Source organism: Dipteris shenzhenensis, chromosome 29, assembly GCF_047967505.1.
Source record: "Dipteris shenzhenensis isolate YYH24624 ecotype China chromosome 29, Dip_SZ_1.0, whole genome shotgun sequence".
NCBI lineage: Eukaryota > Viridiplantae > Streptophyta > Polypodiopsida > Gleicheniales > Dipteridaceae > Dipteris > Dipteris shenzhenensis.
This window is the reverse complement of record NC_141624.1, coordinates 31,066,698-31,080,807: the sequence shown is the minus strand read 5'-3', so window position 1 is coordinate 31,080,807 and position 14,110 is coordinate 31,066,698. Positions and strand designations below refer to the sequence as shown.

At 46.0% G+C, this 14,110-nt stretch overlaps 1 protein-coding gene across 3 annotated transcripts in view; it reads right to left on the bottom strand.

Annotated features, from left to right (window-relative positions):
• The window catches only part of SPY (Tetratricopeptide repeat (TPR)-like superfamily protein), a 39,745-nt gene that overhangs the window by 22,232 nt on the left and 3,403 nt on the right, over positions 1-14,110 (bottom strand). For all 3 annotated transcript variants that reach the window (XM_087400310.1, XM_087400311.1, XM_087400309.1), the window contains 7 exons: positions 7,482-7,643; positions 7,067-7,242; positions 6,898-6,973; positions 6,133-6,261; positions 4,865-4,984; positions 4,497-4,565; positions 4,266-4,347 (listed from right to left, as the gene is read on the bottom strand). In XM_087400310.1, coding sequence (XP_087256436.1) covers positions 4,266-4,347; positions 4,497-4,565; positions 4,865-4,984; positions 6,133-6,261; positions 6,898-6,973; positions 7,067-7,242; positions 7,482-7,643 — 814 coding nt within the window. The remainder of the gene's footprint in view (positions 1-4,265; positions 4,348-4,496; positions 4,566-4,864; positions 4,985-6,132; positions 6,262-6,897; positions 6,974-7,066; positions 7,243-7,481; positions 7,644-14,110) is intronic.

The window sequence follows — 14,110 nt, the reverse complement described above, 5'->3', positions numbered from 1 at the left end:
GTGAGCAGCAAGTTGGACAGCAAGACCAATGGGTCCGAAGGTCTACTCGACAAATGAAACCGCCAGACAGATTTGTTCCAGGAGCAGATTTTATTATGCTTACAGACTGTGGAGAACCTTCCTGTTACAAGGAAGCCGTGCAAATGCATGATAAAAGGCTATGGGAACTAGCCATGAAGTTTGAAATGGACAGTCTCCATAAAAATGGTACTTGGGAATTGGTGCAGTTGCCTAAGGGCATGAAATTACTGCCATGCAAGTGGGTGTATAGATTGAAAGTCACACTTGGAGCTAAGCCAAGGTATAAAGCCAGGTTGGTTGCCAAGGGCTTTAAGCAGGAGTATGGTGTCGATTTTGATGAGATCTTTTCTCCAGTGGTTAAGATGACCACACTCAGGATTGTACTTGCTTTGGTTGCATGTGAGAATTTGGAATTATGCCAAATGGATGTGAAGACAGCCTTTCTTCACGGTGATCTTCATGAGGAGATCTACACGCAGCAGCCAGAAGGATTTGCAGTCAAGGGCAAGGAGTCACTTGTATGCAAGCTTAAAAAGAGCCTTTACGGGCTGAAACAGGCACCAAGGGAATGGTATAAGAAATTTGATACCTTCATGAAGTCCCAAGGTTTCAGGAGAAGTGATGACGATCACTGCTTATATACCAAAAGGGCTGCAAATGGCAGCTTAATCATTCTCATTTTATATGTGGATGACATGCTTATTGCTGGTAAAGCTCGTAAGGAACTTGATGACCTTAAGAAAAGATTGCATGAGGCCTTTGATATGAAGGACCTTGCTGATGCAAATCACATACTGGGAATGCGGATACGGAGAGACAGGGGACAGCGTTTGTTGTATTTGTCTCAGACCGAATATATTGGCAAAGTATTGCACAGGGTTCATATGGAGGGGGGGAAGACCCTTAGTTCTCCATTGCCTCCATATGTGAAACTCAGTGCAATGGACAGCCCACACTCAGATGCTGATAGGGCTGAAATGGCCAAGATTCCGTATGCTTCAGCTTGTGGCAGTCTCATGTATGCCATGGTTGCTACCAGACCTGATATTGCGTTTGCAGTGGGAGTGGTTAGCAGATATATGGCAAATCCAGGCAAGAAGCATTGGAATGCAGTGAAAGGTATCATGAGATACCTGAAGGGCACACAGGATTTGTGCATATGTGAAACTCAGTGCAATGGACAGCCCACACTCAGATGCTGATAGGGATGAAATGGCCAAGATTCCGTATGCTTCAGCTTGTGGCAGTCTCATGTATGCCATAATTGCTACCAGACCTGATATTGCGTTTGCAGTGGGAGTGGTTAGCAGATATATGGCAAATCCAGGCAAGAAGCATTGGAATGTAGTGAAAGGTATCATGAGATACCTGAAGGGCACACAGGATTTGTGCATATGCTTTGGCAAGCGAGATGCAAAGGTGCATGGTTATGTGGATTCAGATTTTGCTGGTCATCCAGATAACCGGAAGTCTACTACCGGTTATGTTTATACATTCACTGGAGGTGCAGTGTCATGGATGTCAAGGATGCAGCAGTGCATAGCCTTGTCTACCACGGAAGCTGAATATATTGCAGCCACAAAGGCATGCAAGGAGGCCTTATGGTTATCTCGGCTAGTGGGAGACTTGGGCATTACAGGTGATATTCCATTGTTGCATTGTGACAGTCAGAGTGCTATTCAGTTGGCACACAATCCTGTCTTTCATGCAAAGACAAAGCACATTGATGTGAAGTATCACTTCATCAGGGAGGTAATAGATGATAAGCTGATTCAGCTTGTCAAGATTCACACAGATGATAATCCAGCAGATTTGTTGACAAAAGGCTTGCCTACAGAGCGTTTTGCACATTGCCGACAGTTGATGGGTATAGGTTGAGCCTCATTTATTTTTACTTGAGGGCATATTGCCTTTAAGTGGGAGGTTGTTGGGGTAAAGGCACTATGGCCACCCAAGTACAGTTAGTACTTTTATTTGTTAAGTACACTAAGTACGGTGTACTTAGTGTTGTAACCTTATCCTTTCATATAAAAGGTTGACTGTGCGCTAGGGGAGGTACACACATATTTTTATCCCCACACTCTTGTGTTCATCCTGCTTGTGTGTCGGTGTGCTCTCTCTCCCTCGCCACACATTTGATTATCATCTGGAGCAGCCCTCTGACAGCAAACAGGAGCAGCAAGCAGGCTAGCCTTGGGCCTATCCATAGGAGGTGAAGGTGACCCTCAAGGAGCTGCAAACTGAGCTTGAGTGGCAGCCCACCTAGGCTGGTTTCCAGACAGCAAGGTGGAGAAGTTCTTTGGACGAAAAGTCTACTTACGCTCAAGGTGGAGCACGTGGGCTCGAGTCTAGAGATAGCCAGCACATAGGAGTACCTTGTGGTAAGATCAGAGGACCACACCATTGGTGGGACTCTGAATCTCTCTCTTTTGTATTGTGTCCATAGCTTTGGACGGAAATATATTATTTTGGTGGTTTCTCTATCTGGCTAGTTCATTGTCTATTGATGAGTCTGCACATCTATTTTATGCACATAAGTTAAGAAGTTCGTGATTCCACACCCCACACGCACACTGTGTGAGCTCCTGGGCCTATCAGTCTTCTGCTGTGCGTACCCTCTATTGGGTCATTTCTAACATCAGTATATGCCAACATTCCCCAGATTTCTCTTTAAAGCTCTTCGTTACGCTATGTGTAATCAAGGAAATGCTTGGCACGATCCCATGGTTTTCAATCCAACAAAGCTTTTCATATGCACTATTCTCTTGTGGCACTAGTCAACATAGAAACAGAGATAGTATTCCGTCCCTTCCCCAATAAGATTTAACTGCGTGATCCAGAGTTTCTCTAACAAAAGGCTTGAATATGATGCTTACACCGCATGTAGGGGAGCTAGAAGTGTCTAAGTACACCCCTATGAACATCTTAATAATGGATAGTGTGGGATATTCAAAGCTGGGCCCTTTGACTCCCTAGTGTTTGCACCCTCGAGTCTACTTTTCAAGTCTCGCCTATGGATGTTGTGGGACTTTTTTATCATGAGGCATCCGAACGGGTGGTTGGGCTCTGTCCAAGATTAATCATGATGAGTAATGTCTCTAGAGCATGCCCTTGGCATGCTCATCTCGAGGCGTCGCAAGGCTGCCTGATGCTGTGAAGCGGCAATAACAGATTCCCAAATGGGACATACGCTCGTTGGCCCTATTTTTGTCTTCATGCTTGTGTTGTGCGTCTAGAGGTTAGACTCATGGGCATGTGTCCGACGTTACCCACTATGTGGCCTCCTATGTGAAGCAGAATGTGTAATCTGCTGATGTATGTACTCATGGTCCGGTGATGGTTCATAACTAAGACCTGTACCTCCAAAAGAACACATTTCCGATCCGAATAGTCAAATGACTTTACTCCTTCCTAAAATCCTTGCTCGAAGAGGCAGTAAAATCTCCCACAGATCTCATCATATCGAGGGCCTCTCATGATCCACCTCATGCATGTTAAAAAGGGTGCAGAGTTTGGCTCACAATGATGGCGGATAGCGTCAACCTCTCACTTAGTCTCAAATGTATTGTAGATTCATTGTGTGGGCAGCTGAGTTAATGCATTTTTATGAATTGTAGCTAGTAAAGGGATTTCTCTATCTGCACCAATTTGAAGGGCACTACCTGCCTAGTAGGCCTCTCATTTTCTTTGGCCTTTATATACCTAGATGAATCCAGGAACATTCCCAAACTCATCCTCTAAAAACACAACATAGTGCAGTTTCAATCTCACGAGAGTCACTCATAAGATTGAAAACCATAAACTCCATCACGCATAGCAGGGACTAGCTACTATGACATCCCCACTAACGTCATCAGCGCCCAACAGTGGATGTAGACCATAGTATAAAAGTATGCTCTCACACATACAAATCCACACACCCACACATACTTGAGCATCCATTTATACGAAGTCTTCGTACTGAGTTTCTATCGGCACTCCGGAGGTGAAGGGCAAACTCAGCCATGATGAAGGCTAGCACTAAAGGAGAAGGCTGAAGAAAGTTAACAGAAGAAGAAAAGCAGTTGAAGGTTTAAAAGGGGCATGGAAAAAGGAGAGCATATCAGATTAGATCCAAAAAAGGAGAGCATATCAGATTAGATCTACACAAGACACATCTCTCGTCCAAGAATAATCAACAGTGGTAACATGTTGATCACATCAGGGTAAACTAATGCTACAGTGCCAAATGATGCAAGACTTGCCTAAATTGTTGTAAGCCTCAGCATAGGAAGGATTTGACATTATAGCCTTCTCAATCATGCTTGCTGCTGCATCCATCTTACCCTGCATGAGAATTTGAAAGAACACAACTTCAGAAGGAAGTCTTAATCTATATCAAACATATTGCAAATCAGAGGAAACACTTAATCTATATCAAACATACTGCTATCTACTCTACCATTACTAAAATAGGGTTTGTAAAAAGAGCTCACCTGGACCGTATAAACCACCCCGAGATTGTTGAGAGACTGAGAAAAGTTTGGCTTGATTGAAAGAGCCATCTGCACAGCAACAACGAAATTTAAATTCTTGAGCCCCTACACAATGAGTGGCTAAATCAACCATCACTGCTCAAAAAGCACTTCACATGTCTTGCAAACCAATAGACAGCATCTACAACCCAATACAATTCATGTCCAAATGGAAAACACAACCTCATGCAGAATGCACACATCCAAAGCTGGACTCCATGAGAGAACCCTTGCTTTTGCTATTAGGTTCCATTTGCTATTAGGGACAATGTGAAGTAGATCTTCCAAAAATTCAACACTTCTCAAGCAAAAGGAAGACGTGGTAAGACCTGGTAGCATTCAACCGCCTTGTCAAGGTTGTCTCTATCCTTGTAAATTACTCCAAGGTTGTTGCATGCCTCCGCACAGTGTGGATTGAAATGCAGTGCAAGCTCATACATAACAATTGCCTGCAGTCAAAGTTTTTCTATCAGAAAATGGAAATCAAGTTCCAAAATTATGTCTTCATACTTGATGCCCGAACAACGAGAACAACCAAAAACCTGCAATTTGCAAAACCAAGTAAGTTGAATTTAACAAAATAAGAAAAAAGAGCAGAAGGGGGCAGGGGAAAACACGGGAGGAGAGGGGAGGAAACCCTAGTTGCTCAAACCATCTCACTGTATGCGCAAACCAGCATCTCTCGTCCCCTGCCTCTGATAACGCCATGGAGGAAGACAGTGCTATCCACGGTAGACTGCTACGCGCAGAGGTGTCATCTCCATACATCCGGTTCCACCCTCAGCTACCTTGGTCGCCATCTGGCAGGACATCATCTACACCCTGCGCTCCACTTGGGAGCGTGGGACCTCGGGCTCTAGGGCAACTATCGTGAGGCGCGCACGTTTTTGCAAGGCTTGGCCTGCAGGAATTTTCTTCATGTTCACTCCGCGAGGGATTCACTGGTTGTACAGCCCCCCCACCTAGCTGTTAGCCCCTGTACCAGAGATTCCCTAGGCAGTGAGCTGGGTTTCTCTAGAATAGGCTGGTTTTATTCTTTCAGCCTTTATCCAGTTTTTTCTATACTAAGCACCTTCGGGGCTGCTGTTCTGTATGAAGTTTTCAAGCATTAATAGAAGGTTCCTTTCTTTGCCAAAAAAGGTACGATTCGTGACGTCATGAGTATAAAGTCAGAATGCTTCAAGCCATAGACTTCATGCATAGTGTGGATCACATCTTAAAACAATAATCGAGCATTAATAGAAGGTTCCTTTCTTTGCAAAAAAAGGTACGATTCGTGACGTCATGAGTATAAAGTCAGAATGCTTCAAGCCATAGACTTCATGCATAGTGTGGATCACATCTTAAAACAATAATCAAAATACGTGTATGTCATGAGAATGCATGTGTCATGTGCGCTCACGCGGGCGCATGTGTGCTTTTCACTTCTCCAAAGACAGATGACAGACCCCGTGACAATAAGCTACCATACATACTGACACAGACAATAAGACTTGCACTCCTCCTTGCCCCAGCTCTTGCAGTCTCAATCAGACCTTAAAAGTTTGTACTAGCAAAACCCTTAGAAAGATGGACATAGAAACAGCCAACAACTTACCATGTCGAACTTCAGCATTTCTCCATATGCTACTCCCAGATTATATAAGGCATCTGCATAATGCCAGTTGTACAAAAGGGCTTTCTTGTAATATGCAACCCCTTGATGTATATCTCCTTCGAGCTTTACCTGCAAAGAAAACAGCACAGACTGTAAACCAAATATAACAAATAAGGATGCAATACAAGTCATGTACACCTGGATGAATCCAGTAAGATGGCCAAACCCATCCTTGTAAAACAATACAAGCAGTGCCATTTTTGGCTCATGATAGTCACGACTAGCTACTATGGCATTCAACATCAATGCCATCAGCACCCAACAGTTGGAGCAGACCATAGTACAAATGCTCTCAACATACGTATCCAAACACCTACACAAAATTCAGCATCTACTTATAGAAAAGTCTTTTGTACTAGAATTCTCGAGGTGAGGGGCAGACTCAGCCATAACAAAGGCCAGCACTAAAGGAGAAGGCTAGCATTAAAAGTCAGTTTAAACTAATGAAGCATATAAATTTTTACTCAAGACGCATCTCCAAGATTAAAGGAAGCATAGCAATTTTTCTTTAGATGCATCTCCAAGATTAAAGGAAGCATATAAATTTCTCTTTACATGCATTCTCTAAGATTGGCCTGCAATTAGCAATTATTATTTACCTATGCCTGGTAAGTTGAGCAAGATGGTTACCTTAGCTAAGACTGAACATTGTAGATATTCTAGCAACTCTTCATCAAACGCTCAGAAAAAACTCTCACGACATACCTTGGTTCCCAAGTCTGTTAGAGCTATGGCCATGTTGTTCTTAGCAATTTCAAAGTTTGGAGAGACAGCCAAGCACCTGTCAGATCATTTGATTCATACGTCTATCAGACAATTCATTAAAGTATAAGAACAAACGATCAGTCAAGCAGCTTTTAAAAACAGAACATGCCTCTCGTAGCAAGCAATGGCTGCTTCCAAGTCTCCACGATTCTTGTAAATAACCCCCATATTGCAATATGCTTCTGCATACATGGGCCTATGATGGGCTGCTTTTTCATAGCACTGCAGAGCTAGATCATACTGCACCATCTCTGAATAGACCACCCCTAAGTTGTAATAAGCAGGCTGCACCAACAACAGTTTGCCACAAGGTACCAGCACGTTTGAAGGCTAGGGTCATGACTTTCCAAAGTTTCAAGGACGCTCAGAAAACAACAACAATTATCTTCTACTCTAAAAAGCTAACTTTTGAGACATTTCAATCGCATTAGGCTTTCAAAAACACATCACTTTTTAACACACAAGTTGTTACCAAATGCCAACAAAAGGTGCACTTTGAAGTTTGAACACTTTGCTATACTCACTGCATAGCTGCCATCTGCTTTCAAGGCCTCATAGTATTTTTGAAGCCCATCTTGAACATTTCCTGACAGTTTTAGGCTTGTCCCAAGATCCGTCAAAGCCATTGCAAGGTTCTCAGAGGCAGGTTTGTAACTTGGATCAGCAACTAAGGCTTTCTGACAAGTCTACATACGAAGCCACACCCAAAATAAAAAAGGGAAACAAACGATCAGTACTTGATGTGAGAACTGTGAAAACATGTCATAGCTCCAAGGCAAACAAAACCTCAACCATAGACAATATATTAACATGAATCTAGCATGGTGCAGCAAAATGTTTTCTCCTTTGAGAACAGCTCCTGGAGGATGATCTCCTTCATGCCAATGTGACATTCTTACTCTTCATTGATCCATACATTTGTGAAGCAAATGTTCGATTCATAAGAAAGTAATTGGAACACATAATGTGAAACTGGCCTACCTGTTTCTGTCTCAAAGGTAGAACAACAGCTCACTACCTTCGTCAATACTTAGAAAAACATAATGTCCAAAATGGTTTACCATGTTTCTGTTAGAAAATACCCAACAGAGGGTACGCACAGCGGAAGACTTATAGTAATGCCCAATTAGCTCACACAGTGTGCGGTGGGTGTGGAATCACAAACTTCTTTACTTATGTGCATCACATAGATGTGCAGACTCATCAATAGACAATGAACCAACCAGATAGAGAAACCACCAAAATATATATTTCCGTCCACAAATATGGACACAATACAAAAGAGAGAGATCCAGAGTCCCACCAATGATGTGGTCCTCTGATCTTACCACAAGGTCCTTCTCCTATCTGCTGGCTATCTCTAGACTCGAGTCCGCGTGCTCCACCTGGAGCTTCTGTAGACTTTCCGTCCTTTGACCTCAGCTCCTTTCTGCCCTAGAAGACAGCCAAGGTCTCAGCCTCACACTGAGCTAAGTCTGCAGCAACACTGGTACTCCTTCAGCTTCTGGATGTAGGCCCCAAGGGTTGTGCTCTGCTGCTCCTTTCTGCTCTGCTGGAAGCTGCACTGCTGGATGCTGAAATGAGGCAAGAGCCTCTCCTTTTATAGGCCTAGGGCCTTGCTGAAAAAACCGACCAGCCTGCAGCAGACTGGCCGACCAGTCTGTGGCTGGTCCAGCCCTATAAGGGCTCACAACCCAGGGCTTTTATGGCCCAAACTTCCAGGGCCTTTGGCCCTCCATTCAAGGCAGGGGTCCAGCCTATATAAGGCATGCCTTCTGCCCACAGACAGTCACATTTGCTGCTCCGCATCTGCGCCTGCACATCCTGCCATAACTGCGCCTCTGCCAGGCCCTCTCCCAGTTCTGTACAGCCCTCTCCCAGTTCTGTACAGAGCCGTACACCCTGTAGATGTCAGCGCCATGTGATCGCTATTTATTCCGGGTTCCTTGTGCTGGCTATTGCTTCGCCTTTTGCTGCTGCAGATCCATCCTAGCTCCAGGTATCCTCCATCTCTTTGATTCTTGCCCACATGGCATCCAATCAGATGCCCATGTGACAGACACTCAAACCCTAGGTTCACCCCTCCCATGCTCTCCTCATATGGGGGCTTACAGATGCGGAGGTGACCTTTCCAACACCCCCTCTCACCGACACATCTCGGCCCAATGTCAACGCGTCGATGACGATGCTCCAGTAACTCCCTGGTCGTAGTCCTCTGGAACTTTTCGGCGTCAAAATCTTTTCCTGGCTTCACCCAGTGGCTCCTACTTCACCACGTTCGGTTCCGCTTCCGCACACCATCCTGGTACACAGGTCCATCTTTGGTACCACCTCCTTCAGTCACGTTCCCGCCTCTGAACTCGAGCAATCCAACCGTCCTGATCTTCCAGTCGTCCCCCTCATAATGAGTGAACAACCTGGAGTCTTCCAAGCACCATGCTCTGAGAGTCTGTTTCAACCCGTCCTTCCAGTGGCAAGGTCTGCAACCAATTAATATTTCCAGATAACCTGGACCATGAACTCTCGCTGAGTTCTCAAGCAGGTACTCTTCTGGCTTCAGTACTCTTTGACCATCACCTTCTAGCAATCTGTGTCCAAGATTTATAGAAGCACCAATACTTCCCCTTCTGCCTTCGAAGAAGGCCAATTCCTTCCAATCTCTTATCACCTGAGACAAATGACGAGCAGAGTCTCTCCACAGCATGCTATAAAGGCTCAAATGCAGAATATCAAATACATACCAGACTGTTGTACTGCCTGAATGTTCGCTCTGAAAGCAAACTCTCATTGAGGCACCCACCAAGCGCTTGTGTAATCCTGTACTCTCCCCTTCTGAACTCCAGCATCCATCTAACCATGAGACCCCAGGGCCTTCCATGGAATCCACCGTCGTGTCAGTGTCAACGGCCACACACCTGGAAGGTACCAAGCGCTCCATGCTATCCTTCACCTTCACAAAGGCATCAAACTCCTCGTCGACCCACATCTCTATGTCAGACATCCTCACTGTGATTTCTGGATCAACATATCTGACCTCGGTAACACTCGGTGATGTCACCAGGAACAACTCTTTGATTACCACATTTGCTTTGGCCTCTCCCTATGAATCTGAGTCAAACTCCTTTTTGTTTTTCAAATCCGCCTTTTTCTTTCTACAGTCCTTTGCAAAATGTCCTGGCGTATCACAGTAGAAACACTTCTTCTTATGCTTCCTCTTCGAAGTCCCCTCGTCGTCAAAGTCGTCTTTCTTGGACTTGCCACCGTTAGGCTTGCCCTTTCCTTTGCCAGCGGAATCCTTCGCCAACATCGCCTTGTCGTCTTTGTCCTCGTTGTAGAGTTTCTCCTGAGCTTCCTCCTGTAGCAGTAACGGACCCAACTCCTCAAACGTCAGAGGTTTGGTCCTCTGTCCTGCTGTCACAGCCGTAACAAAGCTCTTGAAACTCCGAGGCAGTCTCCTCAGTACCATCAAGGCCAAATGGCATGAGTCTATCTTCTGACCAATTGCTACCAGCTGATCCCTCACCACCTTGACCTTCGTCAAATGGCTATGTATTGTATCTCCTTCTTCCATATCAAGATTGTAGAGTTGATGCTGAAGAAGCACAATCCGGGAGGTATTGTCTGTCTCGTACAGATCCTTCAGGGTGGCCCACGCCTCTACTGACGTCTCGACCAGCTGGATATGCGGAAGAACGGAGTCCGCCGTAGTCCCTATGATTATTGCCAGGGCATGGGCATCTCTGTCTTCCCAAGCTTCAAGCTCCTCTCTGTCTACTGCCATGAGTATCTCCCCTTTTCTATCCACTATGTCCTCCGGCTTCAACTCCACTCCCGTGGTCAGCTTCCACAACTTCCGAGCCACTAAATGACTCCGGATCTTCACTTTCCAGATCGGGTAATTAGTCCCGTCCAGGTTCCCAGACTCTCCAAAGTTAGGGATAGTGAAAGAGAGAGAACTGGGGGAGGAGGAAGAGAAAGCAGGGGCTGAAGAGGCTATAGAGGTCGACATCTCTGCTGTTTATACCACACAGCAAAGTCAACCAAACTCAATTTCAGTAAACCAGAACTCTGAAAGCACCTGACTGAACCTGAGTCACCCTCCTTCTCGCAAGGGCACAATCCTCCAGTCATGGAAGTCGATTCCCTAGAGCTTCTGAATCAAGGTCGTCCTTCAGCAAGGTCCCTGCCCTTAGGCTACCACACCTGTGAGCCTCCTACTTGGGCTCTGATACCATGTTAGAAAATACCCAACAGAGGGTACGCACAGCGGAAGACTTATAGTAAATGCCCAAGAGCTCACACAGTGTGCGGTGGGTGTGGAATCACAAACTTCTTTACTTATGTGCGTCACATAGATGTGCGTCCACAAATATGGACACAATACAAAAGAGACAGATCCAGAGTCCCACCAATGATGTACCACAAGGTCCTTCTACTATATCTGCTGGCTATCTCTAGACTCGAGTCCGCGTGCTCCACCTGGAGCTTCTGTAGACTTTCCGTCCTTTGACCTCAGCTCCTTGCTGCCCTAGAAGACAGCCAAGGCCTCAGCCTTACACTGAGCTAAGTCTGCAGCAACACTGGTACTCCTTCAGCTTCTGGATGTAGGCCCCAAGGGTTGTGCTCTGCTGCTCCTTTCTGCTCTGCTGGAAGCTGCACTGCTGGATGCTGAAATGAGGCAAGAGCCTCTCCTTTTATAGGCCTAGGGCCTTGCTGAAAAAACCGACCAGCCTGCAGCAGACTGGCCGACCAGTCTGTGGCTGGTCCAGCCCTATAAGGGCTCACAACCCGGGGCTTTTATGGCCCAAACTTCCAGGGCCTTTGGCCCTCCATTCAAGGCAGGGGTCCAGCCTATATAAGGCATGCCTTCTGCCCACAGACAGTCACATTTGCTGCTCCACATCTGCGCCTGCACATCCTGCCATAACTGCGCCTCTGCCAGGCCCTCTCCCAGTTCCGTACAGAGCTGTACACCCTGTAGATGTCAGCGCCATGTGATCGCTATTTATTCCGGGTTCCTTGTGCTGGCTACTGCTTCGCCTTTTGCTGCTGCAGATCCATCCTAGCTCCAGGTACCCTCCATCTCTTTGATTCTTGCCCACATGGCATCCAATCAAATGCCCATGTGACAGACACTCAAACCCTAGGTTCACCCCCCCCCCCATGCTCTCCTCATATGGGGGCTTACAGATGGGGAGGTGACCTTTCCAACAGTTTCTCTCTGTCTCAAGGGTAGAACAAAATGCTCACTGTCTTCACTCAAACCCAAGGTCTTTCGACTACAAGTCTCTTTCCAATAGTTTTTATGATTGACTCAGATGAAGTTTACTTGCTTCGCAAATCCCAGGTAGAAAATGGACAAATAACTGGCTGATGCTCTAGAAAGACATCAGCCCTTTGGAGAACTCCAATTTTTAAGCCGATACAATCAGAATTACCCGTTGTTTGAATGGGGCTTTATCACCAAAACAACAAAGTAGTGACTCTTTCTGCTGCTCCTATGCCCATTCACACTGAACCCTGCCCCCATTTCTCTTCCTGATCGAAAGAGCATCATCATTAAACCATGTAACAAAGTCACAAAAGACTAATAAGGCCATCTACTTGATGCATTATTTCAAATATTCTAACTGGAAGCCTACAAGATTCTAAACAAATGTAAGCCAAGCTTATCACTATACATTCAAACAGAGTGCTTGGTGTCAGAGATATCAGTGCTTGCTGTAGCACCTGACGCAGCGACAGATGGCGAACCCTCTTCGAATTTCATAGCTCTCCAAATTTCATAGCAGAAGCAGCTCTGGATGAGCACAAGTCTTCCAGCAAATGCTGGGCAAAATACAGCCAGGAGAGGCTGTCAGATGACTGAGAAAGGAAGGGCAGATTGATGCTGAAGTGCTGTTCCTACATGCCTCAAAGAGGGCTTCAGTGGGATAGAGGATGCCCTAGCATATGTGCCCTTTTATAAGGCTGGAGTGGCCAGGGTTCAGGACGACCTGAACGCCTATATAAGGGGGTCGGGTCAAATCCAACCAGACCTATAGCCCGACTGGGTCTGTAACAGAACCTAAAACCCTGTACCACACCCAACCTGATCAGAACTTCAACCCGACCTAACAGGTCTGCAACCTGTTAATGGTCAGGTTAACTAGACCTGCTGGTCGGTTGACCTAACAGGTCTGCTAACCTGTTCCCAGTAGATCAGAGCAGCTTGGCTGGCCTGTCGGGTGCAATACCTCCCCACCTATGAGCCCTCATACGAGAAGGACATTAGGGGAGATGTATTTAGGGCCCTGGAAGACGGCTACCGTTACGGCCCTTTTATAGGACTGGAGTGGCCAGGGTTTAGGTCAACCTGAACCCTATTTAAGGCAGTCAACCAAGGCGGATACGACCAGACCTATTGTCCCGACTGGGTCTGTAACAGAACCTACCACCCTGTACCACACCCAACCTGGTCAGAACTTAAACCCGAACTGGTCAGGCTAACACAACCTGCTGGTCGGTTGACCTAACAGGTCTGCCAACCTGTTTCCAGCAGATCAGAGCAGCATGGCTGGCCTGTCAGGTTGCAGTACCTCTCCACCTATGAGCCCTCATATGAGGAGGACATTAGGGGAGGTGTACCAGCAGCTTAGGGCCCTGGAAGAGGGCTACCGTTCAGACAGCAGCAGGCCCTTTTATAGGGCTGGAGTGGCCAGGGTTCAGGACGACCTGAACCCTATTTAAGGCAGTCGACAAGAATCAGATCTGACCAGACCTATAGCCCCAACTCGATCTATAACAGATATACCTAGATGGATCCAGGAACATTCCCAAGCTCATCCTCTAAAAACACAACATAGTGCAGTTTCAATCTCATGATAGTCACTCATAAGGTTGAAAACCATAAACTCCATCACGCATAGCAGGGACTAGCTACTATGACATCCCCACTGATGTCATCAGCGCCCAACAGTGGGGTATAAAAATATGCTCTCACACATACAAATCCACACACCCACACATACTTGAGCATCGATCTATAACAAAACCTACCACCCTGTACCACACACAACCTCGTCCACTTCGTGCATATGTGTCTTTCAAGCACTTTGTAAACATGAGGACTTTTCACATCATTTCGGCAATCCATTTAAGTGTGGAAGTTCAC